General features: G+C 51.9%; 1 protein-coding gene across 1 annotated transcript; it reads right to left on the reverse strand.

Moving 5' to 3' along the window:
* Positions 1-375: 375 nt before the first annotated feature.
* On the reverse strand, positions 376-27,274 carry NCAN (neurocan). The gene is made up of 15 exons (XM_058727316.1): positions 27,144-27,274; positions 22,586-22,665; positions 21,300-21,713; positions 18,868-19,042; positions 18,630-18,757; positions 17,771-18,064; positions 16,294-16,881; positions 14,633-16,105; positions 10,671-10,787; positions 9,509-9,622; positions 7,770-7,928; positions 6,682-6,764; positions 4,271-4,415; positions 3,348-3,530; positions 376-2,820 (listed from the first exon to the last, which is right to left on the reverse strand). Exons 2-15 carry the CDS (start codon positions 22,656-22,658, stop codon positions 2,675-2,677), a joined length of 4,092 nt encoding a protein of 1,363 aa, XP_058583299.1. The 5' UTR covers positions 22,659-22,665; positions 27,144-27,274; the 3' UTR covers positions 376-2,674.
* Between the last annotated feature and the right edge of the window lie 263 nt (positions 27,275-27,537).

Here is a 27,537-nt window from a genome sequence, read left to right on the forward strand (position 1 = left end):
CGTGAGTAGTCCATCCTCTGTGTCTCTGACCTCGTTTCCTCCTACTATCTACCTCTATCACTCTGCTCTAGCCACTATGGATTCCTTGCTGTTTCTCAAATAGCCCACGTCCCTTCTGGAAGAGGATATCTGCCTCTTTCTTCTGCCTGAAAGTGTCTTCCTTTTTTTCCACTCCTCATCTAGTTAACACTACTCCTCCGTTAGATCCCATCCACCTCCTCTTGGAAGCCTTTCTTGACCACCTCCCGGGGGCATGTCTGTCTTGTTCACCATTATCTCCCCAGCACCCAGCACAGTACCTGGCTTATGATACCTGCTCAGCAAGTAGTTGCTGAGTAAATTAATGAAGAAAGGTCTCAGGAGGCGACAGGCAGGTTGAACTGTTAAAAAATTTTATTAAAATGTCCAAGAAGTACATTAATATCCACAGTGTCAGATACCACAGACCCACAGAACACTGCAGCTCACAGCAAAACCAGCAGAACCCGAAGCTGTTCACGCGCGCACACACTCACACGCATGCCACGCACGCGGCACACGCAAACACACGCACATCCCAAAGGGAAAGACTAAAAGACAAACCACCCACTTTAGAAAAGACCATAGCCCCCTCCCACCAGGGAGCTGGGTGGAGGCCGAGCAAGGGACTAAGGGGGCCAAGGGCAGGGAGCATAAACCAAGCCCCCCCCTAAAAAAAAGTTGCACCCCCAAGCACCACCCCCAAAGGAAAATTATTTTATGACATGAATTATTGAAGATGTGTTATTATATTTTTAAAAGCAAAAAAAAAATTATCAAAGCAAGAAGGCAAATGTACATCCCTGGGCTTTCTCTATAACTATAAGGTGGAGCAGGAGATAATGTCTATAGCGGGGAAGACTGAAGACCATGGTCAAGGATAAGGATCTAGTTTGCACTTCTCAATCTTTTCCTAAACCTGCCTGTGCATATGAGAGAGTATAATTATGCTTCAGTCCATTCCCCCAAAGTAAAAGCGATGTTTGGAATCAGACAGATGAAGGACCAAATCCTTTCTCCTGTCTTGGCTGTGGATTCAAACCAGTGCCTTTCTCTTCTCTGAGCCTCAGTCTTGTTATGTGTAAAATGGGGAAATAATAGTTCCAAAATCACTGGGCTGTTGAGAAGATTCAAAGAGATAGTGTGGGAGTCCTTAGCACAGTGTAGACTCCATAGTTGGCGGCTATGATTATTCCTTCCCAGGAGGAATATAGGCTCAATCAACACATTTCTTTCTCTACTGAACCCTTGGACCATCTACTTTCTTATTTTTCTTTCTTGCAGAGGGCCATTCCCCACTGTAATTTTTAACACAGGTCCACAGACTTTTCCCAGAGGAGAGGAGTTCAGAGGGGACAAAACATGAAGGATACCATGGGGGTTTTCCCTGCCAGAGATCAAGGAGCTGAATCCTGGCCTCTGGCTCGGAGAACTATTTTACAGGTTGCCAATTGGGGGAACAGATTTAGTCAGTTCTTTCCCACTTAAAAGATTTTTAAAAAGCAATGAGAGAAAAATGTGTGTGTCTCTATGTGTGTGTGTGTCTCTATGTGTGTGTGTGTGTGTGTGTGTGTGTTTCAGTTTTTAACACTGTGCATTTCTCTACAACATGACCACAGGAAGATGTTACTACTTCAAGTTTTAAGCATTTCTAGTCCACCAGGCAATGAATGAAGACAGGGATGGGGCAGGAGTGGGGGCAGGACCCAGGGCAGGGGCACTACCAATGTCTCTGGAGGGACGGGGATGGGCACTGAGCTAGAAAACTTGGCACCTCCTTGATCCAGGAAGGAGGTTCTTTGTCTCCCTGAGAGATGGAGGGGGAAGAAATCTGGGCTCATCAAGCCCTAAACATCCTCTCATCTGTGTGTGTGAGAGAGATTCACCACACGTACAGAACCACCAAATCTCAGCACTGGACTAGACCTGGGAGGGTAAGCAATACACCTTCCTTCTATTCCCGTATATTGCTCTGACTATTCTGACCCCTAACTCTGAGGGCACAGAAGGAGGTTATTCTAAAACATTCCTAAAATTCAGTACATAGGAGTTCCATACTCCATTTATCCACCAAGACCAGAGAAGGAACTTGCGCTGAAGTCCAGGGTGAAGGAAGACAGCTGTCAAGTTCAAGCAGTGTGTTTCCATGGAGTTCTCTATTCCCAAAGCCAATGACCTTAACTAAAAGCTTCAGCCTGCATTTAGTAAACCTGCACATCTGACAGTTTACTAAGCCTGATCTTCTGGTGTGAAAAGCAATTCCTTATTGTGAACCCAAACATACACTCTTGCACCTTCATCAAAGCCTTATTTCAACAACTGGTAATCAGCCTTGCCAACAAAAGACTTAACCAATGCAAAGAATGATCTTTGCTGATTGTGCTTCCCTTCACTGGGAGATGGTCCCAGAGTTCAGCCTGACTAGAACTGACTTTTCAGATACATGGCTATGCCTGCCAAGAGGACCTTGTGTATGTAAGAAAGAGGAGAGAGGAGCTTTTTACAAAGGATTGTGGAGGCGGGGCGGGTGTGTGTGTGTGTGGTTTGGGGCTCAGGGACTTCCAGACCCTCTTGTTTTTCTCTGGGCTCTGTCTCCCCAGGTGAAGGCTCCGGGGAAGGTGTGGGAAAGGGGTTGTGCTTCCTTTTGCCTGGTTCTTCAGCAGAAATTCCCTTCTTCCTTCTCCCAGTCCTCTGCTGGGTGTTTCTTGTGTTTTCTGCGCTCCTTGTGCGATTTATGGTGGTGATGCTGGTGATGGTGCTGGTGGTGGTGATGATGTCGCCGCATCCGATGGGACCGTCTGGCTGCAGGGAAGTGAGGGAGGACAAGGAAGTGGCAAAAGGTGGTGAGAGGCGGGTGGCCTGATATAGCGGGCCTTTTCATGGGAAGGAGAAACAAAGGAAACACCAGGCAGGCTGGTAAGTTCTCACTTATCTGCAAGGCTGCATTATCAGGCAGACATTCAGCCAGATCAAAGTGTGTAGCAATATGACAGGGGTTTTTTGCTGGTTTGTTTGTTTTTTGCTTCTAAAATTTTTGTTAATGTTTATTTATTTTTGAAAGAGAGAGACAGAGCGCAAGTGGGGGAGGGGCAGAGAGAGAGAGAGAGAGAGAGAGGGAGACACAGAATCCGAAACAGGCTCCTGGCTCTGAGCTGTCAGCACAGAGGCTGACGTGGGGCTCGAACTCATGAACTGTGGGATCATGACCTGAGCTGAAGTCGGATGCTTAACTGACTGAGCCACCCAGGCGCCCCAGTAATATGACATTTTAATTGGAGACCACAAATAACTGGAAACCTGTGTTGGGGTGTCTGGGGACAGCCACTTACGTTTGGTGCAGACGATTTGGGGCTGGTCCCACTTGCCATCGCTCCGGCATCGGATGACGGCCACATGGTGCTGGGTAAATCCTTCCTCACATTGGTATCGTACAGTGGCATGAACATTATACTTGGCCTTGCGAGCACCAATGGGTGAGGCATTCTGTACTGCTGGAGGGGGACCACACAGCACTGGAGACAGAGAAACCACTGGTAAGGGAAGTGACCATCAAGTCTGGGGATGAACTGGTTTCTTCTCTTGTTGGGAATAATTATACCCATCAGCAGGTCCTGCTCTTCACTCAGTTGTGACCTCACATGGACAGAAGTGACGGTGTCTGTCTCCTCTACCTAACCCAGGAGATCCTTAGGGGCGGGAACCTCCTGGACACATCCCATCCTCCTTAATCCTTACCCATGATAGCAATGAAGGTGGGAGATAAGAATGATATGAGTAAAGGAAAGGAAGAAAGGACATGAAAACTGTCACGGACACATAAGTGAGAATAAGCAAAAGTACAAGAGAAAGGTGGACACGAGAACGCGTATAAGTGTTCCCTTAATATGTAAAGAGCTCTCACAAATCAATAAGACCAACAAACCTATAGAACGTTATGCAAAGGAGATGAACTTGCAGGTCACAGGAAAATAAATACATCCAAATAGCTTATGAACCTATGAACAGTCGGTTATTCTCATCCTTAAAGGCACGCAAACTCCCCTAACAAGTAGATCTTATTTTCTCACCGCCCAGATGAACAAAGAACAAAAGATTTGAGAACACACAGAGTTGGCAAAGGTCGGGAAAAAATGGGCACTCTCACACAGCACTGTAGTGAAAATTGGGCAGGGCTGACTTACATTTACACATTTAAAGAAAACAAGGACCCCACGAAAGGCAGAGGCAAGTGGTGGGGAGGGTAGCGGCATACCTGTTCCCTTCTTACAGACATAGGGGAGGTTGTAGTTACAGGGAACGTCGTTCCAGCGCCCGCTCTCATGTGCAACCATCACCACACAGTCCTCCCCACCCGCGAAGAAATTGTCAGGCTGGTTCTCCCGCCAGTTCTCATATTGCTGCAGGAATAGGGAGCAGAGAGGCTCAGACTCCGTCACTGCTCACTGCAGGACTCCCCTGGCCAGCCTACTCAAACTTGAAGGACTCAGTGTTTCTATCTCTACAACGGGCACCGTTCTGCCGGATGGTGGCCTCCACTGCACCCGGAGTCACCCCTCCTCTGGCTGCAAGCCTGCAGTGCCCTCTTCCTTGGCCCTCCTACCTGCTTCCTTTCTCCCTGACAGTCTAATTTTCCACCTAGGTCACTCTGAGATAAATAGTTGAGCAAAGGTCCAGGAGGGATTCCCGGAGAATTCAAGCGGATAGCTGAAGACTCAAGGGTAGAAATGATGCAGAAAGGGAACAGAATTCCAGGCAGAGGGAACAGCTAGCACAAAGGCCCAGAGGCAGGGCGGTGCTTATCCTGTTTGAGGAATAGAACAGAGGCCAGTGGGGCTGGAGCTGCTGGACCGAGTTGGGGTATGGTGAGTGGGTGGGCAAGGGCCAGTTCTTGCGGTAGAGGAGGTGGATTTTTTCTTATTTTTTATTTTAAAGCAGGCTCCAATGCAGGGCTTGAACTCACAACCCCGAGATCAAGACCTGAGCTGAGATCAAGAGCCAGATACTTAACCAACTGAGCCACCCAGGCGGCCCGAGGAGGTGGACGCTTTGAAACTGTGGTAAAATACATATAACGTAAAATTGACCATTTTAACCATTTTTACGTGTCCGGTTCATTGGCATTAATAAGATCCACAATGTTGTGCAATTATCACCACTGTCTAATCCCAGCACCTTTTCATCCCTTCAAACAGAAACTCTCTCCCTATTGGCAATCGCGCCCCATTCTGCCCTGCCCCCAGCCCCTGGCAACCACTGATCCATGTTCTGTCCCTGCGAGTTTGCCTATTTTAGAAACTTCACGTCAACGAAATCACACACTCTGTGGCCTTCTGGCCTTTTCCACTGAGCAGGTTTTCAAATTTCATCCACACGGTAGCACATATCAGCTTTTTACCTGAATAGTACGCACCGTATGGATGGACCCCATTTTGTTCATGCATTTATCTTTTGATGGCCATTTGTGCTGTTTCCACCTTTTGGCTACTGTGACGAGTACTGTTGTGGACACGAGTGTACAAATATCTGAGTGAAAGATCTTTCTTCTTTTGGGTATCTACCCGGGGGCGAAGTTTCTGGGTCATGTGGCAATTCTGTGTTTGACTTTAACTTTTTGTGGGCCCGCCAGACTGTGTTTCACCGCAGGAAGAGGTGGATTTTTATCCTGAGAACAACAGAGAGCCTGAGAGGACTTGAAGCAGGGAGAATCCTGATCTATGATTTTGAAAAGGTCCCCATGTATAGGTTTTCCTTTTCGGGTGGACGCATTCTGTAACCAGATGGAGGTGATGGCCGCACAACGTTGTGAAAGTATTAAATGCCACTGAATTATACGCTTTAAAATTATTAATTTGGGGGCACCTGGCTGGCTTAGTCGGAAGAGCATGCGACTCCTGATCTCCGGGCCATGAGTTCGAGCCCCACGCTGGGTGTGGAGATTAGTTAAATAAAACATTTTTCAAAGGGGGCACCTGGGTGGCTCAGTCGGTTAAGTGCCTGACTCTTGATTTCGGCTCAGGTCATGATCTCATCGTTCGGTTCCTGAGATCGATCCCCATGCGTCAGGCTCCTTGCTGACAGCACGGAGCCTGTTTGGGATTCTCTCTCTCTCCCTCTCGCTCTGCTCCTCCCCCAATCGTGTGCTCTCTCAAAATAAATAAACATTTTTTTTTTAAAAAGAAAACTTTAAAATGGTTAATTCTATGTTATATGAATTTCACCACAATTTTTTAAAAAGTTTGCCTGGCTGCCAGGTGGAGGGGCTAGAGGGTAGGTAGCAAGCGTGTGTTTTGGAAGGTGGGGCTTGGGGGGCTGCTGCAGGGGTCCCGGTGAGTGATAAGGGAGGCTGGTCAGGCAGGGGGCTGTAGGGAAATGGGAATATCTTAAAGTCCATGGCTGGAGGACCCGGCAGTGAGCAAGAGGACACCTCAGGCCCTAGTCCTACGTTTATAACTTCAGTCACTGGGTGGGCCGGGTGTTTACAGGGCTGGGAAGTCAAGGGTGACCTGGAACTTCGCTGAAGCTCTTTTCCCAATCTCAGAGCCACAAGGAACTTTCATGGTTGATTTGCACAAGAGGGTAAAGTCAGGCCAGAGCACAGAGCCCACGCGGCTTATACACATCCCATTGTTCTAGGGAGACCCAAGCCTGGCTCCTGCCACTCACCAGCCCCGTGTTGTCCGTCCACTGGAAATCCCTCTCCACGATCCTGTCATTCAGGCCGATCCAAGTGTTTTCACGCCCAAAGCCTGCGAGGTGGGGCATCCTGAGGGCTGGGTGCCCACCCCTCCCCCAGCCTAGGCTGTGGGCCAGAGGAGGGGTGGAAGGTATGGGAGGGGAGGACCCAGCCCCTCCCCCAGACTCTGTGTGGGCTGAAGGCGGTGTCCCCCCCCCTTCCCAAGCAGATGAGAGTGGGGGGGGCATGAAAAGGGCTGGAATTAGGCTCCAGTCTTGCCACGATTAGTGGCTTAAACAAATAGCCACAGGAAGGAATAAACAGAGACTCATCAGGTTTTGCAGAAATTAGAGTAAGGGATAGGAGAGCCAGCAGGCCGGGCTGGACCAGGCAGGCGGGTGAGACCTAGTGAGGGAGTCAGTCACTGAGTGTCCTCAAGGATAAGCATGTGTTTGATTACAATGAGGGACAAAACAAAAATGAAGGAACCAGGGAGTTAACAAATGAAAGAATTAACAGGGGATGGGATGGGGAAAATGTGAATCATTGGATGGATGAACAAATGGCAGAGGGATAATGAATAAATCAATAAATGCCAGATTTAATTGATGCAACACTCTTTTTCTAGATTTATGCAGAGCTCCTTCCTCATTTCATCCCCCACGTCACAGATGCTTCTTCATTGCCCTCTTTCCCCTGGCTCTGTTTTACTTGTCATCAGTGCACTTAGGACCAGCTAAATTATAGTATAGATTTATTTAATTAGATATTTACTTGTTTGCCTATAGCCCTTACAAGAATGTCAATCCCTGCAGACAGGACAATATGCGTCTCACTCACTGCTGTGTCCCAATGCCCAGAACGGTGCCTGGCACATAGCAGATACTCAGTAAATATTTGGTGAGTTAATGAATGAAGTGAGGTATGAAATAACAAGTGAATAAATGGACATATGAATTAAAGTGATCAGGGCTAGCATTAATAAACACAGCTTCAGAAAGGTAGTGTCTTCAGGACCCTAGGGGATGCCCTGGCAAAGGGACTGCAAGGGCCACCCCACCCACTCCAGAGTCCCTACTGTTAATGAAGCTGTGTTCCTCGGGTGAGTGGACGCTGGTCAGGTGGCCCGCTCGGCGGCGGCAGTCCCTCTCGGCGTCCTCCCACGCCCGTCGATGGGCAAAGTAGCGGTAGCAGTGGCCCTGGAACTTGTGCCAGCCGTGGTCACAGCCCTCTGTGTCTGGGAGGTGGGATGGGAGCGTGAGGGAGACTGGCCTTGTGTCAAGGCCTGCCCTGCTGGTCATGAGCACAGCCAGCGCACCAGAGAGAAGGCCAAAACCAAGGTCACTGTGGGGCCAGATCACCCCTCTTCCTCCCCCCATCCTCCTGAGGCTCTGTCCCCCCACCCTTTTTACCTCTCCCCCCACCCATATTCACTTCTTTCTCTGTCGCAGGAAGATATTCAACTGAAGATCATTACACCCATCCCTCTCATCCCACCTCTGATGTCGCCTCTGATCTGGCCGCACACTCTGTGTGGACCTGGGAACTCAGGAAATGGTCTCAGGAAGCCCTAAAATTTCTCTCCCGGCAAAAGGCTCAAATAGACATTTCTCCGCAAAAGATATATAGATGGCCAATAAACACATGAAAAGATGCTCAATATTGTTAGTCATTAGGAAACGCAAATCAGAACCATGATGGGACACTATTTCACACCCCCTGGGATGGATAGAATTAAAAAAAAAAAATGGGGCATCTGGGTGGCTCAGTCGGTTGAGCCTCCGACTTCGGCTCAGGTCATGATCTCACGGTCTAGGAGTTCGAGCCCCGCGTCGGGCTCTGTGCTGACAGCTCAGAGCCTGGAGCCTGCTTTGGATTCTGTGTCTCCCTCTCTCTCTGCCCCTCCCCCATTCATGCTCTGTCTCTCTCTGTCTCAAAAATAAATAAACATTTAAAACAAAAATTTTTTAAAAAAAGGAAAATAACAAACGTTGGCAAGGATGTGGAGAAATTGGAACACTTGTACATCGCTGGCAGGGATGTAAAATGGTGCAGCCACTGTGGAAAACAGCCTTGTAGTTCCTCAAAATGTTAAACACAGAATTGCCATATGATCCAGCCATTGTACTACTGAATATACACCAAAAAGGATGGGGGGAGAAAAAAGGAAAACGTTGTCCAAACAAAAACTTACACACGAATGTTCATGGTGGCACTATTCATATTAACCACAAGGGGGAGACAACCCAAATATCCACCAAGTGATGACCGGATAAAGAAAATGTGATATCTCCTTACAATGGAATATTATTCAGCCATAAAAAAGAATGAAGCAATGATACACACTGTAATGTAGATGAATCTGGAAGCCATCATGCTGAGTGAAAGAAAGCAGACACAAAATGACACATAGTGCATGACCTCATTTATATGAAACATCCAGAACCAGCAAATCCATTGAGACAGAAAGTAGATTAGTGGTTACCAGGGGCTGAGGGAGATGGAATGGGGAGTGACTGCTAATGGATATCTTTATGGACTGCTAATGGATTCCTTTTTGGGGTGATGAAAATGTCTTGGAAATAGCTAGAGGTGGTGGTTGCACAATATTGTGAATGCACGGAATGCCACTGAGTTGTACATTCTAAAAAGGTTAATTCTATGTTACGTGAATTTTATCCCCAAACAACAATTTGTCATCTGTTCAACTCACGGCCACAGAAACAGAGATGGAGGCCTGAAGCATATGTGAGAAACATGTGGCCCAGCAACCAGCCCCCTCTTGGTACTGTTTCTGGGGTCTCGGTAGAGACTCACCTTTCTCGCAGAGGCTACCCCCGTAGCTGGGGAGGCAAAGGCAGACGAACGTGTTGACCTCATCAATGCAGGTGCCTCCGTTCTCACAAGGGCTGGAGACACAGTCATCAATATCTGGAGGGGTGGGACTGAGTTAGAGGTCAGCCTCCCCTTGGCTCCCAGTCCCCACAAGGAACCAGGCAGAAGATGAGGTCATGGTCCTACCATCCATTCCGGACCTGAGTGAAGCAACGGTGGTCTGCACAGATGGCCCAATGACTCTGGAGGTCAAGGGGGTGGAGCCTCAAACAATTAGCATGAATTAGCATTAATGAGAGCAGATGCCACTGGGCCAGCTGAGAGCCAGAGTGTGTGGAATGCTCCACTGGCCTTCAGAAGAGAAGGTTATACTCTGGCAAACAGACTCCTAGAATGTTGAAGATGGAGGGCCCTACCAGAATGTGGAACTTGGGGAAACTGAGTTCCATACCATTTGCAAGGACTTGCACAGAGGCACAAAGGTAGAGCTGTTTGTAGGTAGAGCTAGAAATCAGTTGAACTAGATATCAGTTGAGCTCTCATTCAACCAATTTCTGTGTAGATTGTGCCTGAGTGACTTGGGCAAGTCACTTTCCATCTCTGGGACTCATTTTCGTGTTTGCAAAATGGTGATAATAATAGCACCTCCTCAAGAGTGGTTGTCGGTGGAGGGTCCATGGAAGAGCTCACGAAATTACATTGCTTACATTTATTGTTATAATTCTATAATTAGTATGGTTGTGAAATGAAATAACGTGCAGGGCTCAAGATTTATGTCATTTATATTTATTGTTAAAATTTCCTAATTTGTCATATTCCCTGTGTTGGGCTTTGGGGCTAGGAAGAACCCCCTTGGATCAGGGAGGAATCTGGGCCTTATCCTTTGTCTTTTCCTCTCATCTCTGCCTGGTAGTGATGGGTGGCAGGACACCTGAGCCATGGTACCCAGGACAAGAGCTCAGCTGTTTAGTGCTGCTTCACCTAATTGGGACTGAGTTACTGGATCCAAAGAAAGGGGGAGGAGAAGGGAGCATCTGAAGCCGGCCTTTTATCCCTCAGTCCTCATGGGGATGGCTGCTGAGGTAGACCCCAGGGTTCTGATCCAAACAAGTCTAGGTTCAGATCCTGAGTCTGGGGCACTCACCAATCTCACAGTTCTCCCCGGCGAAGCCCTGGTCACAGCTACAGCCGTACATGGTGCCGTTGGCTTTACAGGTGCCCCCATGCAGGCAAGGGTTGTTCTCGCAGGGATCCAAGGGGGCTGCAGGATAGACAGGCAGTGTAGAGAGGAGGCAGGCCACCATGTCGTCTGCCTTCCTGGAATCCAGACCTAAGACTCCCCCAAACCCTCTCTGTGGAGTCCCCTCTATAACTTCCCGATAGGCAGTTGCAATTGTCAGTTTCTTCTTGCATTCTCCTCTAATGGGGAGCTTATTCCTTTCAGGAACTGCCCCAGAGCATCTGTGGGCCACTCTGCTTATGGAAACAGACTGTAGTGGAACTAGCTTCCTGAAGCTTCTTTTGGGAAGTCTCCCAGAACATGGATTTAAGTGCTTCCCTGACTTGTCCCTCTCTTCTGGACATGGCCTGATGGCCATTGCACTTCTCACAACTTGGAGCACAGAGGTGGATGTAAGGTCCCAGGTAGGGTATGAACAGCACTAGCCAAGAGTGAGAACTATCACCTCCTTCATTCTGGTGGCTCAATGTTTTTTGGTGCAGTGGTTGGAGAGGTGCTGGATTATTGTAGTTATAACCACGGGCTCTGGAATCAGAGAGGTTAGTTCAATCCCTGACTCTGCCACTCATTAAGGACCCTGGACAAATTACTTCTCTGAATTTCGGTTGCCTCATCCACAAAATAGAAATCAGAACGGTTCATCCCTCTCCCGGTCCTGACCATAATGCCACGTCCAGCTCTGTCTATATCAGCTTGAGGCATCTTCAGAGGTCTCAGCATTGCTCTGTATGGATTTGGCACTCAGGGAGCATTGAGGAGTATGTGTCCTTGTCCCCCTCCCCCACCATTTCCCCCCTCAGCTGGGCTTCCCTGGAAGCAGTTGAGTCTCCCCTCCCCATCTCAGAGGCCCCGATGCCTTGGTGGGTGGTCTCCACCCTGGAGCCTGGGAGGCACAGAGCGAGAATTCTCATCCTATCCCAGCCAACCCCCATCCCTTATCAGGGCAGCGTCCAATCCTCCACTGCGTAGACACCAGAACCAAGGCCCAGAGAAGAGCAGGGCCTGGCTCGAAGCCACCCAGCAGAACAGTACAAGAACCAAGACTGGTCTCCCAGGCTCTGTTCTGGAAGCCCAGTTTAAGGTCCCCCTCTCCAACTCCTATAATCCAGAATTTGTTTCTGAATTTGTTTCTTGGCCCAAGGCCTCACGAGATATTAAGACGGTAATAAGCAGTTGCCTCCTCCCTGGTCTGATCTCTGCCGTCTGATCTCTGTTCTCCCTGTAGTCGCCAGAGGTAGCCTATGTAAACCTGAGTTAAATCATGTCCCTCCTCTGCCTAGGTCCCTCCATGGCTCCCCCAGTACCCTCAGAGGAAAAGCCAAAGTCCTCACTGCAGCCCATGGGACCCTGTGTGATTTTTTCCCAACATCTCCCTGCCCTACCTCCTCCTCTCTTCCCCTGGCTCATTCTGCTCCAGCCATACTGGCATTGCTGTTCTGCTACATGCCAGGCAGAGGTCTGCCTCAGGACCTTTGTACAGGCTCTTCCCTCTGCCTGGAATGCTCTTCCCCTAGATTTCTGCATGGCTCCTCCCTCCCCCCTTTCAGCCTTGCTCAAATTTCATCTGGTTAGAGAGGCCTTTCTGACCCCCCCTTCTAAAACTAGAAAACACCCATGGGCATCCCCCACCCTTTGGTTTACTTTTCTCTTTTGCCCATATCACTTTCTAACTTCCAATGCAATTTGCTTATTTACTAAGATCATCATTATTTGTCAGCACCTTCCCCCAGAGCAGTGATGTTCCACACGGCAGCCATATATAGCTATTCAAGTTTAAATTCAAATGGAATAAAAGTAAAAATGCAGTTTCTCAGTCACGCTAACCACATTTCAAGGGCTCAGTAACCACACATGACTGGTTGCTACCATATTAGCATAGCTCCAGAACATTCCCATCATTGGGAAAGTTCTAGAATGTTGCCCTAGAATGTCAGCTTCCACAGGACAAGGGACCTGGTCTCAAAACGGGGCCTGAAACACAGCGGGCACTCAATAATTGCTCATTAACTGAATGAAATGAAGGTAGCTGCTGGCCCTTCTGTAGCGGTTGGAGCCTGTCCCCGGGGGTGGTGGGCCCAGAGGGGCCTGGGGCTGGTGTATCTGTCCCTGCTATCACCCCTGCACGTGTGTGCACACGCCTGGGGCTGCTGGGTGCTGGGACGCGTGAGCCCCGCCAGGTGCCCTGAGCTGCTGACACCTACCCACGGGCTGGCGGTGACTCAGTCGCTCACTGGTGCTGCATTTATTTTTGGCTTCATTAGCATTTCTGCTACAAGCAGGCGGGTGGGTAGGCGCCTGGGTCTCCCCCAGCGTTGGCTGCCTCCCTCCACCCAGGCTGCCGCTGGCTTCAGTCTAGAGCCAAGAAAGCAGCAAAGTCCAAGACAAATCCAGCTGTAGTCTTAGGGGCTCCACCCAAAGCACTTTCCTTAGCACCCCTAGACATGGTTGTCCTCCCACCTCTCTGTTCACCCCTTTCTAGCTCCTCTGGCTTGGAGCTTCCTTCCCTCTGCCCATCCCGCCCACCAGTCTCTTCTCTGCTCCTTCCCTGGGTGAGCTCACCCCCTCCTCAAGACCTCAGGCGTTTGTTTTTTATACCAATGAAATATGCATTGTATGACCTAGTGTTTGAGACAGACTGTTGTCAGATGGCCTGGATTCAAATCTTATCATTTACACTCCTCGGGCTGCAAGATTCCACACAAGTCATCTGACTTCCCTGTGCCTCAGTCTCTCCATCTGTAAAGTGAGGATCTTACTAGAACTTGTTCCACAAGGACATCATAAGGATTCACCAAGTCGATTGCAGTAAAGTGCTTAGAACAAGCCAAGCATGCAGTCTTTAGTGACGCTTCCGCCCCTGCCCAGGATCTGCTTGCCTCCTGGGCATCTAAGAAAAAAAGGCTATAGTCCTGGAGACGGCCCGGAGGTGACAGGGTGGGCGAAGAAACCCTGCATCTGCTATTTGCATTGCCACTACACCTTGCCTTCAAAAAAAGGAGCAAGTGTAAAACCAATTGTGTTAATAAGAGTGTTTTGCAACTCAGAATAAGTGTTTTTTAATTAGCTGCTGCTGCTTTTTTTTTTTTAAAGCTCAATTGACCAAAAAAAAAAAAAAAAAAAAAGCCAAAATTTGCAGGCTGAGCTAGTGGGCAGACCTAGCCCCAGGGAAACAGGGCATTTGGCTTTCTCTGGACTCCACTAGGCACAGAACAGTTAAGGCTTCCACAGACTTGGGCTCTGATTGAAGTCTGGCCACTGGCCACTGACTAGGAGGCAGTCATACCTCCCTAAGCCTTATTTTGCTTTCTATAAAACGGGGGTGATGTCCACCCCTCCCGCCCCTTCCCAGCACCCACTTTCCCTGTGGCTCGAGGCCCCCCTGACGATCCACCATCACTGAATCCCAGTTGCAAATTCCCACTTGAACAGAAAGCCCTCTTTGTCACGCTTCCTCCCTCCAGCCCCGCGTCAGGGTGCCTGTGTCCAGCTCTGTCTTCCCAGACTGAGGCTTCACTGAAGGCCAGACCCCAGTATTGCACAGCACCATCTGGCTCAGAGTGGACATGAACACGATTTATCCCCCAAATCAAACTCCACCCAGCGCCTCGTTATTCCCCCCCTCGCTGTGCATCAAAACTAAGGTGTAACTTCACCTCCTGGCCTTTGCCCAGGCTGGTGTCCCTTCCAGGAACACCCTTTCCGCAATTCAACTCTGCCTAGTGAGCTCCCATCTCCAGCATCATCCCCTGCTAGAAACCTTCCCAGGCCCCCCAAAACAATCCTTCCTCCCAGATCTGGGCGCCCCAGCCCCTGTCCCCAAGCCCTGACAACAGTGGGCTGGATGAGGTCACAAGCTTTGAACTCACCCTCCTCTGTACTTCCATTTGCTGGGGTCCCTGGCAGGGTCGGCTCTTCTCCACTCGCTGCCTCCTCCCAGAAGCCCTCCACACCTGGGCTCCCTGAAAGGACCTCCAGCTCAAACTCCTCTGGGCCCAGGGAGGCCGGCAGTGGGGTTCTGGGAGAGTCATCCGGCACTGTAGGCTCTCCTGAGGAAACTGAGACAGGCTTGTCCGTGCTGGCTGCCGTTGGTGTCCAAGGAGGAAGAACAGGCTCCCCTGGGGGGCTGCTGTCCTGTGAAGGGGCCAAGGCTCCCAGTATTCCCTGGGTCACCATCTGGTCCTCCGGCTCTGGATGGGGTTGGGAGCTTGAGGAGGCCACTGTGGACATGGCCAGGACTCCAGCCTCGTCCCCTTGGTCCACGGACATGAGGGACATCACTACGCTTGAATCCACGGCCACTCGAGGGCTCAGGGTGGGGCTTTCAGCTCCCTCAACCACATGGGATCCAGGTTCCCAAATCCCACCAGCATCACTGGGGGCCAGTGTGGCCGTGGAATCTGTGGGCCCCACCATGGCTTCTCCATTTACAGTGGCCCAAGGCTCCAAACTTGGGGTGACCCCAGGAATCAAGAGGACTCTAGGAACACCCGAGGGTGCAGATGGGGGGTGGGAGTCCAGCCCTTCACTGTGCAGTGAGGGCCACGTGCCCTGTGCCTTGTCCGTGGTGGCCTGAGCGCCAAAAGTGGGGCTTTCTGCTGTGCCGAAGACCCCAGACTCAGACCCCGAGATGTCCCTCACTCCCGTGGGCTCAGTGGCAGTCTCAGTGGCGGCGAAATCTTCCGCCACATTCCTGTCCACAGCAGCTTGTGGACTGGATCTGGGGCGCTCAGCTTTGCTGGGCCCAGTAGGGCTGGTCCCCCCAATTTCTCCCAAGTCTGCCCTGGGAGAGTTAGGACTGGCTTGTGTGTCTGTGGCTGTCTGCAAAGGAGCTACTGCACTTCCTGCTCTGTGGCCGCTAACTGTCGGGGGTGTGGCCTCTCTACCCTGTCCTGTTGGGCCTGAGGAGAGGGGCAAGGAATGCATTTCTGGATAGATAGGGTCCTGGGGGACAGCCTCAGTGTCTGAGGCAGGGGAGGGTGGTACAGAAGCCACGGCCTCACTATGCCCCTTGACCCTGTTGGCCTGCGTGGGGAGGGGCGTCGGGTTTGGATGAAGCCACAGTTTGGGGGCACGAAGCATGGCCATGACAGGAAAGTCTGGGGAAGTGACCATGGGGGATACCTCCCAGGGGGCACTGCTGGGACCCTCTGAGGGGTTGGGTTCTAGGGCAGTGACCTCTGAGGGAGACCAGGACAGTTCAGGAGCGGCTGGCCTCACACTGGGGCCCTTGGCTTCCTCTAGTTCCAGGCCAGCAACGCTGCTGGGGCCTGGGACGCTGGGTGGGGCCACGGTCGGGGGCCACAGCCAGGGCTCTGGGGGGCTCCTGCCACCAGGGGAACCTGCAACAATATCAACAAGAGTGATTCTAATGATCTCTCAGCAGTTCCTTCTGTTGAGTCCCGTTCCAAGGAGGAGGGGGTTTCTGAGGCTTGGTGAGGCCTGAGGACCCAGCTGGGGTTTGGAACCTCTTTCCCTGTCCTCCTCAGACCCCCAGGCAGGTCCCACCTCTCCCTTGGACCCCACTCACCAGCTCCAGGCACATCCACTTCATTAGTCAGCATAGCCCAAGGGCTTTGGCTCCGGCTATCCCCTGAAGCATCTGTGGCTCCTGTGGCCAGCAGAGGCTCCACGTGATTCCCAGCAGCCTCTGGGGTCAGGGCCTGGGTGCTGGCCTCAAGCCCCACCTCCAGGCCTCGGTGGGGTTCCTGCTGCTGGAAGTGGCGCCCATTCAACCCTTTAAAGCGTCCCCTCCTCCTGGGCACGGGGCCAGTCGGAGTCGCCTCCGTGTGAGCGCCCACTGCCGTGCTGGGGCTGCTAGGGCTGGGGGCCACTGTGCTCGGCCACACCTCTTCAGCCTCCCGGGGGGGCCTTGAGGCTAGCACGAAGCCTCCAGGAGCAGGGCTGCAGGTCACCTGAGACTCCTGCTTCTCTGCCAAGATCAGAGGCACTTCTTCCCCACTGGATACTAGAGGCTCCTGGAAGTCAGGGGTGACCATCTCCTCCCCAGTGCTGGGTTTCAGTTCTTGGGCTGGAGGCCCTTCTGCTGACAGAATCTCCCCCTCATCCCCAGATGAGGGGGTCTCTGGGTCTCCATGTGGTGGTGTAGGATGATGAGCTGTGGGAGAAAGCCGAAAAGGTTGTGTTAGGAAGGTTGGCCAGGAAGTTCTGCCTGAAGTCTACCCCCACTCTAGCATGCTGCAGCGTGAACCGTCTGTGTCTCTCTGTTTCTCTGTGCCCCTCTGTCTCTAAAATCTCTGCGTGGTTTCTGGGATCCCCTAAACCCAGAGAGAGGAAGGTGTGAAGTTAACACTCCTACTGTTCAGGCTGGGGCCCACTGTCAAGGTCAGTCAGCTGGTCATGGTGAGGGGTCAAGAGACAGCTAGGTTCCTGGGTAAAGCTCAGGCAGTGGCCAGTTCTCATGGGGGCAGGTCAGACCTGGACCATAGCTTCTCCCCCAGGGGGAGGAAGCTCCTAATAAGCGTGGCCTTCCTACAAAGGGATTTTTTTTTCCCTCTTACACATTAGTCTTAGGTCCTTGGAGTCAGGTTCCCAGCTTCTGAAACTTTGGTCCCACTCCAAGGACTAGGGTCATTCCTAGTCCCTGGAGGTGTGGCCTTGCCTTGGGGCCGTGGCTAATGGAACAGCACTCCCTCCTCAGGGGATGCTTATGCACAAGGCTCCAGCTAAAATATGCTCCACTCAGAAGCATGTCTTTCAGGGACCTTAAGAGATACAGCTCACTCTCAACGGAACTTCCCCGCCAGAGTTTGGCCTTTTCGGGCCCCGACCCTACCCCCAGGGCGGGGCTCCTAGGGAAAGGGGCGTGGGCTTCACCGAGGGCGTGGCTTATCTCAGAGCCTATTTCCAAGGATGTCTCTCCTCGGTCTGGGCTCCGCCTCCACTAGAAAGGAAAATTCCCAGGGGCGTGGCCTTGACCAGGATGTATAGCTTTGGGGCGTGGCTGCCAGGGGACGCACCTTCCAGGGGCTTGACCTTACACGCACCTCGGAAGCAGTAGGCATCGAAGCGCGCTCCGGGCGCCGGGAAGCCAGTGCGGTTGGCGAAACGGTACACTGTGCGCACGCCGGGGGTTGGGCCGCCGCAGCGCCGGCGCGGCGTCTGGATCGGGTAGCGCACGCTGCCGTCGGCTAGCCAGCCGGGGTCGCACTGGTCCAGGCCCTCGTGCCAGGCCAAGTGCAGCTGTCCCACCGAGGCTAGCGCGGCGCCCTGGCGGCGGCACTGGGCACGCGCGCCGGCCAGGGTCAGGCGGCGGGCCGGGCCCACATAGAAGACCTCGCCTGCGGGAAGGCGCGAGCGAAGGTCAAGCGGGCCTGGGGAATTCTCCCCTGAAGCCCGGGAAGGGGGTCCCACTCTGAACTCCAGCCTGGCCGGGTTTGGGTGGTGGCTAAACAAGGCGGCGACAGCCGCCGCCGCTGTGCGCACCCCCGCCCGCATAGTGGTCTTTACCTCTCAGGCAGTGCTAGGAAGAAGAGGGCCTTAGCTTCTTTTTACAAATAAGGTAACAGGCCTTTGAGTGTGTTGGGCTCCAGAGAAAGGGAGGATCTTGGCGCGGGGAGGGGTCTCAGAGAGTAAGAGAAGGGTAGGAATAGGGAGAGGGGCCAGGGAGGGGGAGAGTCTTAGAGAAGAGACAGGGCCTCAGAGAGAGGGAAGGGGCACAGAGAAGGAGGGGCTCAGAGAGGGAAGGAAAGCTCAGAGAAGGGTGAGCCCAGATATTGGCTGCAGGTTTCTAGAGGGATGAGACTTAGGAGAGCTAGGCAAGGACTTAGGGAGGAATGAGGGTTGGGGAGGGTAATAGGTACTCAGGGAAGTGAGGGTGGGGGGTCCTGCCAGCCCCAGACTTACCCCCCAGCTCACGGGCAAAGCAATACACATCGTAGAGTTCCCGTGGGTCGCGCCTCCCATAGCTCCTCACCCCTGGAAGACTGCTACGGTCGCCATAGCAACCAGGACGGGACTGGGTGATAGGATACCTGACAAGACAAGGAGGGGGTCCCTCTCAAATATGTGCGCCTGGGGCCCCCAAAGACCATCTTTCCCCAGGAGCTAGGTCTCCACGTCCCAACCCTGTGTACCCCCTCACCGAACAGTGCGGTCAGAGAGCCACCCGGCATCACAGTTGTCAAAGCCATCTTCAAAGGCAGCCTGCAGGTGCCGTGGGGCTGCAATGGTGGCTGAGCTGAGACGACAGGCCTCCTGGGCCTCTGCGAAGGTCAGTGCATAGCGATCCTGGGCTGCCCGGTAGTGGAACACGACACCTGTTGGGGAACATCCAGGATAGGGGGCTGACTTATGCTGCAATCTTCAAGAACTGACCTCCTTCTTGCAGAATGCCCCTTCTCCCAGTTTGATAATAATAAACCTGCTCCCCTATGCTGCCCTGTACCATGCCAGACTGATATGACCCCATTTTTAAATAAGGAAATTGGTAACGATGACCATAAAGGGCTAACATGTGTCTAATGTTTACCATGTAGAAAGCATTTATAAGCAAGATCTCAGTGAAATCTTACAACAACACTGTGATTATCCCCATTTCCAGAGGAGAAAACTAAGGCTCAGAGACGCTGAGGCACATGTTCCGTTCCACACAGCCAGTATGAGGCACAGCCAAAATTCATAACCAGGATGATCTGACTCCAAAGATAGCACTCTTCATGCCTAGGGTTAGACCTTGGAGGTTACAGGAGGCATGGAGAAGAGGGAGATTCTTCCTTTTAAAAATCAAGTACACGCTGGGGTGCCTGACTGTCTCAGCAGGGTAAGCATGTGACTCTTGATCTTGGGATTGTGAGTTCAAGCCCCACGTTGGGTGTGGAGATTACTTAAAAATAAAATCTTAAAAGCAAAAACAAAGGAATTAAGTACATGTATTGATAGGGAAAGCACAGGTGGCAATGGGAGATCAAGTGGTTCTTGCCCAGCCTGGGAATGGAGTCACAGAAGACTTCCTAGAGGAGGTGACTTGTAAGCCAGGATGGGAAGCATAAATAATGGGCTCACTGTGACTCAGATTCTGATTTAGGATGAAAGAAATGGCTGAGCAAGACAAAGGAATGAAACATTCGATTCCGTTTTATCAAACTCCGAGCTCCTGGAAGACAGTGGCTGCCTCTCAGTTATGATTATGTTCCCAGCACCAGACTAGCATGTGGTAGGTAGGTGCTCAATACATGTTCAGTTGAATGAATGAATTGAACAATCCCAGAAGTAGATTTTACTTCCTTCATCACTTATCGGTTTTCTTCAAGGTTTATCAGTTTTGAGCAGCGAGGCCGTGTAAAAGGGACAGTTGGCTGACCCCATAAAATATGCAGTGAGACACTGTTGGGTGGGAGAACACTGTGCTCCAGGACAGGTGGTTCAGGGATTTGCCCATGGCCAGCATAGGTCAAGGTAAATCGACTTCCCAGCAAGAACCCACAGGATGTTTTACACACAACAATCCATTCATTTGTCAATTGAGTCATTTGTCAATTACCTATGGAGCGTCTATTGTGCCACCCCTGTGCTAGTAGGACTTTGCTTTAATAATTAAAAAACTTTTTGTTTTGTTTTGTTTTGTCCACCTTGATCAGTTAGGAAAAGAGAAACACTGGCTATTTCAACAGAAAGAATTTAATACAGGAGTTGGTTAAACAGGTATTTGAGGACTGTTACTTACTTAATATATATTTTCAGTTGGCTATGAAAAGAAAACCTCACTCTTATTTTATTTAAAAAAACATCATTTTATTGTAAAAGGAAATTTGTATTCCTATTTTATTTTTTTAAAGTTTATTTATTTTGAGAGAGTGAGCATGAGAGGGGAAGGGGCAGAGACAGAGGGGGACAGAGGATCCGAAGTAGGCTCCACGTGGACAGCAGAGATCCCATGTGGGGCTTGAACTCACGAACCATGAGATCATGACCTGAGCCAAAGTTGGATACATAACTGACTGAGCCACCCAGGTGCCCTTGTATTCCTATTTTAAACAGAAAGTCAATATCCTTTGTGTTATGTGAAAGTAGGTAACCATGAAAGGGACTTATAATAAGGTTAGGAGGGGCGCCTGGAAGCTCAGTACATTAGGCATCTGACTCTTGATTTCGGCTCAGGTCATGATCCCAAAGTTTGTGGATTGGAGCCCCACGTTGGGCTCTATGCTGACAGTGTGGAGCCTGTTTGGGATTCTCTCTCTTTTCCCTCTCTCTCTGTCCCCCCCTCACTTGCATTGTCTCTCTCTCTCTCTCTCTCAAAATAAATAAACTTAAAAAAAAAAAGCTTATGAAATCCTATAAAATACTGTGGTCCACAATAGATGGAGCCAGAAGCTGCTTTGTCTTAGCTAAAAGAGAGAGAAGTATTAAAGAAAGGGTAGCACTGGAGGAGACTTTCTTTGGACTTTACTTTGTCAGAAGCATTGAAAGGGAATCATTGTTCAGGGAGTGATTTCTAAGGTGACATTCTGTGGGTGAGCTTCAGGCTCAGCACCTCCCCTCCCAGCCTTGTCCTCTCCCCTGTCCTCAACTGACCTGTCACCTCCAGGGGCACGAGGTCCTGCTCATCCTCTATGCCCCTCACCACCTGGCAGCGGTAGAGCCCAGAGTCGCTGGCTCTCAGTGGTCCCAGTAGTAGCGTCGCGTTGGCCCGGTGCCGGGGGTAGGCAGGCAGTGAAACACGTCCCTGCCAGCCCTTGGCCACTCGAACCACATTGTCCTTGGCCACCAGAATAGGCAAGTCCTGCCGCTGGCCTGATGCAGTCCGCACCTTGGTCCACTTGATCCGAGGGGCTTCTCGGCCTGCATCTGGCCATGGTCGCAGGGTGAAGAGACAGGGCAGGGCCACTAACTCTGCCAGCGCAGCCCGAACCAACCCCGACCCCACCTTCTGCATGTGGAGCCCCTTGTTGGCGGTAGCAGAGGCAGCAGCAGTGGCATCCTGTGTGCCTGGGGTGGAGAAGGTGGAAAGAGGACCTGACTCAAAGACAAAGACCAGCAGAGACTGCTATTTCTCTCACTTTACAGATAAGGAGACTGAAGCCAGAGAGGTTAGGTTGCCTACAAAATCACAATGCAGTGAACAGATCTGTGATGTGCACCCCAATCTGTGACCAAAAGAGGAGTCACATGCCTTCATAGAGGTGCATCCACTCAAAATCCAGACCCTGGCTGCCAGGGATTTGACTCTGTCACTGACTCACTGTGTGGTCATGGGAAAGTCACTTAACCCCAAAGTCCAGGAAGAAGCAGCCATTAGAAGGAAAATGTGTTTGAGGAGTACCTTCTTGATAACAGGGGCACTTTTATACATAGCGATCAGCTCATTTGATTTTCATAACCATAGGCAGAAGTAGCCATGTCTCACTGTCTTTTTGGAGGGTTGAGGAAACTGAGTCTCAGAGACATCATTGTATTTGCCTAACCACAGAGAAAATCAGGGGGCATTTCCAGTGCCTGGGCTTTTAACCATCACTGGGGAGATGCCAGGGAGAGTTATACATACCTTATTTCTAGTGCCCCGCCCATGACAGGCATCACTAATCAATCTCTGCACTGTTTTCATTTTTTCTCTCTCTCTTCAGCTCAGCTCAGCAAAACAGTGAGAGGCAGGAACCTCCAGCCTCTGCTGGCAATGACTAAAAATAACCTCTCAGGTGTCTTGTTCACTTTTGACTATTCAAAGACCTTTTTCATCTATTCTCATTTTATTCTCCAGACCAAGCCAGGGAACCAGCAGGAGAAAGCTCTAGAGTTAAAAAGCTGCCCCATCTTGTCAGTCCCCCAGAACCCAACCTCTCCCACCCCACAAGCTAACTCACTCTGTTCCCCAGCCACAAACAGCAGCATCTGGAACATCAGGAGGCCCAAGGCCCAGACAGACGTGGCCCCCATCCTGGACCTGGAAAAAGATGGAGACAGAGGGAGAATGGGGGTGAGTACAACCCACCCAGTTAGTGTGGAAGGACCAAGTCTCCCCATTCTACAGACCTAGAAGCAGACTCAGAGAGGCTAACGTGTCACTCAAGGACACACAGTCAGCAAGCAAGGGTTAATCCAGGATCCAAACCCAGGACCGGCTGACTTCAGAATCCCAGCAGTGAAGTTTCACAGTCAGAAGTAAGGGTGTTAAAGTGAATCAGACCTGGTATTGTCTATCTGCCTGTTCCTTGCTGTGTGACCTTCAACAAGTAGATTAGCTTCTCTGTGCCTCAGTTTCTTTGTAGGTTAGCTAGGGATAACATCAGGTAGTTGGAAGGAATAGATGGGTAAATACAGTCAATATGTACAAAATGCCTAGAACTGCCTGGCATGAAAGAATAGATTTGAGCTGCTTTTTAAAAAATGTATTTATTTAATCTCTATGCCCAACGTGGGACTCGAACTCACAACCCTAAGATCAAGGGCCACATGCTCTTCTGATTGAGCCAGCCGGGTGCCCCTGAGCTGTTGTTATTACTATTATTGACCTTAACACAGCCAAGATCAAAATCCCATCTTTCATGTTGGCCTCACCCATAAGACTAGGATTCCAGGAGGGCAGTAGCCAGTCCCAGTCAGCCTGAGGTCCCCAGTCCTCGCAGTAGGCTGGCCTCCAAGCCAGCCTTTAATCTGGGTTTGCTGACTGACACGATTCTCAGCTTCAATTCCAGGATTTGGTTGTCGCCAAGATTCTATTCTTGGTTTCTGGGATTTTTGAGAAGCTGCCAAGTCCCAGCTGGAGGAAGGGGCCTCACCCCTGCCCACCCCACCCTCCTCCTGACTTCATACCACCTGGCAAAGATGCCTCCTAGGTCCACAGAGAAACTCCAGTTGTGGGTCCAGCCTTCTATAGGGGTTGTGGCCTTCAGACATAAAATGGACAATTACTGAGTGCCAACTGTAAGTAAGGCCCAATCCAGGCACCAGGACACAGCAGTGCCCTCCCAGTCCTCACATTCTTCCAGAGACCAGAAACTCTGGGGAGATAGTCCCTCCCCAAAGCCTCACAGCCCCTCTGTACCACTCCCCTCACTGGGGCTCAGGAGGTGGGGACAGATGGCAAGTTAGGGCATCCTCTAAAAATCTAACTCTTGCAGCCTCCCCCAATAAAAGAATAGCCCTGAGGAGGGGAGTGTAGATAGCATCCAGCATGGGGGCTGTGGAGGACAGCTGGTCCCATTCCCAGTGCTCTTTCCCTGCTCCCAGAGTCCCTACTGGGAGGCCAGCCGGGGCCCTATCCGTGGTGCTGAACTCTAGGGAGGCAAAGCAATGACATGCCCACTTGGTCTCCTTGTCTTCCTCTGGCAGCGGCACCACAGCCTCACCTGGGACCCAGAGAGGGCTAGCAGTTTGCCTAGGGCTGCACAGCGGATCAGAGGCCAGACCTTGGGATGGTGCCCCCAACTACCAACCTGTAAACCTTAGCAACTTCTGCCTCCATTCCAGGCTGTCCTCATTTCTCCCCCTTGGAATCCTGAACAAGTGCAGGATCCTCTGATGGCTGTACAAGGCCTGACAAGGTATTAGAGGGTGGGGCAGGACTCTGGGCTGCACCTGCCCAGGAGGGCCTTAGGAGGGGGTGAGTTCACAGAATTCATACACACACACACACACACACACACACACACACACTTTGTATGGTTAAAAGGACAGACTACATTCAGGGGCACCTGGCTGGCTCAGTTGGAGGAGCATGTGACTCTTGATCTCCGGGTCATGAGTTCAAACCCCAAATTTATTTAAAATTTAAAAAGATCTCTGCCTCTTTCTATACACTGTATGACCCTAGACAGGTTGCTTCATTCTCTGTGCTTCACTTTCCCCACCTGTAAAATGGGGCTCACCCAACATGTACCTCATAGTGTTACGGTGAGGATGGAATGAGCAAAGACTTGTGGGGTGCTAGAAATGTTAAATTAAGAATCAGCTTTTTGTATACAAAGCCTCATGTACACATGCAAATGTACAGAGGTGATCCAACACAGTGACAGTTTCGGGTGCACCCTCCCACGCACACACATACCCTCCCAGAGGCACTCTGTTCCCTCCGCTTGCACCCTCACACACCCACACCCCTTCTCTTAAAATACTTCCTCCCTAGAGCAGCCAGAGGTGAGCATTTACACAGCTGTCTGGGGCTTGTCCCCTCATGAATAATGCATAAGCCTCATGCATATGCAACAGGGGCCTGTGGGGCATTGGAGGAGGGGCGGTGCTGAAGGAGGGTGTGTGTGTGTGTGTGTGTGTGTGTGTCCCTGTCCCTCCCTCTGACCCACCTCCTGTCTCAGTGGGCACTGAATGTGGGTGTGTTGGCCAGCAGGCATTTTTGTGTGCCTGGGTGTGTGTGTCGGGTGCTGTGTCCAGGCGAGGATGTGAAGTTGTGCCCTGTGATGTGTGGATGTGTGCATCGGTGTGCAGCAGCTCTGTGCACTGCGTGGAGCATAGGGGACCCACTGTGGTCTCTGGATGTGTGGGTCCAAGTGCCCCTCCGCAGGGGCTGTAAGCACATGTGTCTGTTTCTGGCCTCGGAGTCAGGGCATATTTGTGTGTATGGGCTTGATCGTGGAACTCCTCAGAGGAGAACTGAAGCCAGGCTCAGTAAACCATCTCGGGATGCCTTTGGGGACCTGAACCCCAACATCTCCCCTATTAGCACCCCAACTCTGCACAAAGATCATATCTCACACCCCCATGCTTAGGGTCCACACTGCCAATCACATGGAGAGGAGCCCCTTGCTGTACATGAAGCCACACAACCCCAGACTCAGAGCCAGGGAGACGCGCGCACACACAGATTCACAGTGACATTAACAAAGAGAGACAATATGGGCACTTACAAGGCAGGCAGCATGTCTTCTGCACAAAGACACACACCCACAGTCTGAGCCTCCCCATATAAACCCCTCGATGAGGCCATACCGTCAGACACAGTTTCTCACAGACACTCACACATGGTGATGCCAGCCCCTGGCACAGACCAGGCTGGATAAATGTGGCCTTGGTGATTGGTGGGCACACATCATTTTGCCACCTGGTGATGTGGCCCCTGCCACAAGTTTCCTGACAAAGACACAACCTCAGTCGCATTAGACTCACAGAGGACCCCAGACTCCCCATGGACACACAACCTCTCTCAGCATGGGGTAGACACACACACACACACACACACACACACACACACAAAGCCCCTGCCTCCGGCGGGGGGCGGTGGGGAGGCACCTTCCATTTGGGAATGTCCACAAGCCAGCGAGGCTGCTGGGTTCTGAGGTCCCATGATCTGCCCACCCCTCCCTCCTTGCCCTTCCCCCACGTCCCCCGCTGGGGCCCAGCGCCAACCCTCTCCTTGTCCTGGCTGTCTCCCATTAATGCTGCTGAGAGGAACAAAGCCCCGTGCACAGAAATGGGGGTCGGTCGTTCCTGCCCAGGCTGGGCCCGGGATCCCAGCCCCCTACTTCCCGGTGCCTGTGCCCCCAAACCAAGCCAGGACTTTCACAAGCATCCATACGGGCAGATGGAACTGAAGGGGTGAGGCAAGAGTCTGTGTCCCTCTGTGAGGACACAGTCATATATGGAGGTGCTGGGAGCGGCCCCCCTCTTTGGACTGGGTGCCTCTCATGGGTCCTAGGGATTCTAACTGGGGTTTTAGGGACTCACACCCAGCATTCACCTGGGAGACCCAGTGTGCTTCCTGGGAGAAGAGACACCACTCCAACTCCAAGTCCAAGGGAAGAACAAGGACCACCTTGGGATGGAGCCCCCCCCCCGCCCCAGAACCTCCTCCCTGAATCAGGATGTGGTGACAGGACCTGGGCCAAAAGAAGAGGGAGACTGTAGGGCGCCCCTTCCCCACTGCTGTTCACACTCAGGGAAGACCCCCCTTCCATCGGACTCAGGCTAACCTGGAGGGCCCCCTTCCCCGCTGCAGTCCAGCCTGGATTCCTCCATTCATCTGCAAATTGGGAATCCCCACTTAAAATCCTGGGGTGCCTCAGCTCAGATACCGGGATGCCCAGTTATGGAGCCCCCCCCCCATATAGCATCTGGATTTCCCCCTCTTCTCTCTAAACTCGTTGTGTCCTCCCTTAGCCTTGGTTCCCAGTGCCCCCTCCCCAATTCTGAGACCCACCCCCAGCCCGGCCCCCTCCCCACCTTGGAACGGTCTCCGCATTCTCCGGACAACCCAAGGATTGACCCCCAAATCCGAGTCCCCCTGACATTCCCAAGCGCCCTCCAGTTTGCGTTCTCTTCCTAACCTGGGTCTCCCCTCCCCCTCTCAGCCCCCCTCCCTGTTCTGGGGGCTTCTCTCTGATCCCAGGCCCCCTCCCCAATCTCGTGCTCGTCTCTAATTCCGCGGATCTCTCCCCTAACGCGGCCCCCTCCCCACGACGGACCCCCCACCTGACTCCTAGCTCGGACGCATCCCGGGGCGGTCGCCCGGCACAAAGGACGCTCCGGCTTGTCTTGTTCGTTCGCGCCGGGTCCAGCCCCTGCGCCCTGCGCTCCGCTCGCCCCAGAGCCGCCTCAGCGCTTATAAAGGGGCCGCGGGGCTGCTCTGCGCATGCGCCCCTGCCTGCTGGAGGCCTCCGGCTGCGCGAGGGAGGGGGCTCTCCCTACCTAAAACCCCCTTCCCCACTTCTTCCACCTCTCACCCCACCCAGGGGAAGACTACGTCTGATTTCCCGCGCGTTCGCCCATTTTCCCCAAGAGTCACATTAAATGTTCCCAGACGCCCCGCGGGGGGGCCTGTCCCACCTTACAGACGTGGAAACTGAGCCTCGGGGAGACGAAATAG

This window comes from Neofelis nebulosa, chromosome 4 (genome assembly GCF_028018385.1).
Source record: "Neofelis nebulosa isolate mNeoNeb1 chromosome 4, mNeoNeb1.pri, whole genome shotgun sequence".
In the NCBI taxonomy this organism is placed as follows: domain Eukaryota; kingdom Metazoa; phylum Chordata; class Mammalia; order Carnivora; family Felidae; genus Neofelis; species Neofelis nebulosa.

What these genes read in the sequence shown, in the direction of transcription:
- NCAN (XM_058727316.1), bottom strand. Translation starts at nt 22,658, where the DNA reads ATGGGGGCCACGTCTGTCTGGGCCTTGGGCCTCCTGATGTTCCAGATG. An exon ending in CTCTCTGACCGCACTGTTCG is followed by an intron (nt 18,758 to 18,867) that starts GTGAGGGGGTAC and finishes TTGTCTTGTCAG; the next exon opens with GTATCCTATCACCCAGTCCC. An exon ending in CCAAATCGTCTGCACCAAAC is followed by an intron (nt 2,821 to 3,347) that starts GTAAGTGGCTGT and finishes ACTTCCCTGCAG; the next exon opens with CCAGACGGTCCCATCGGATG.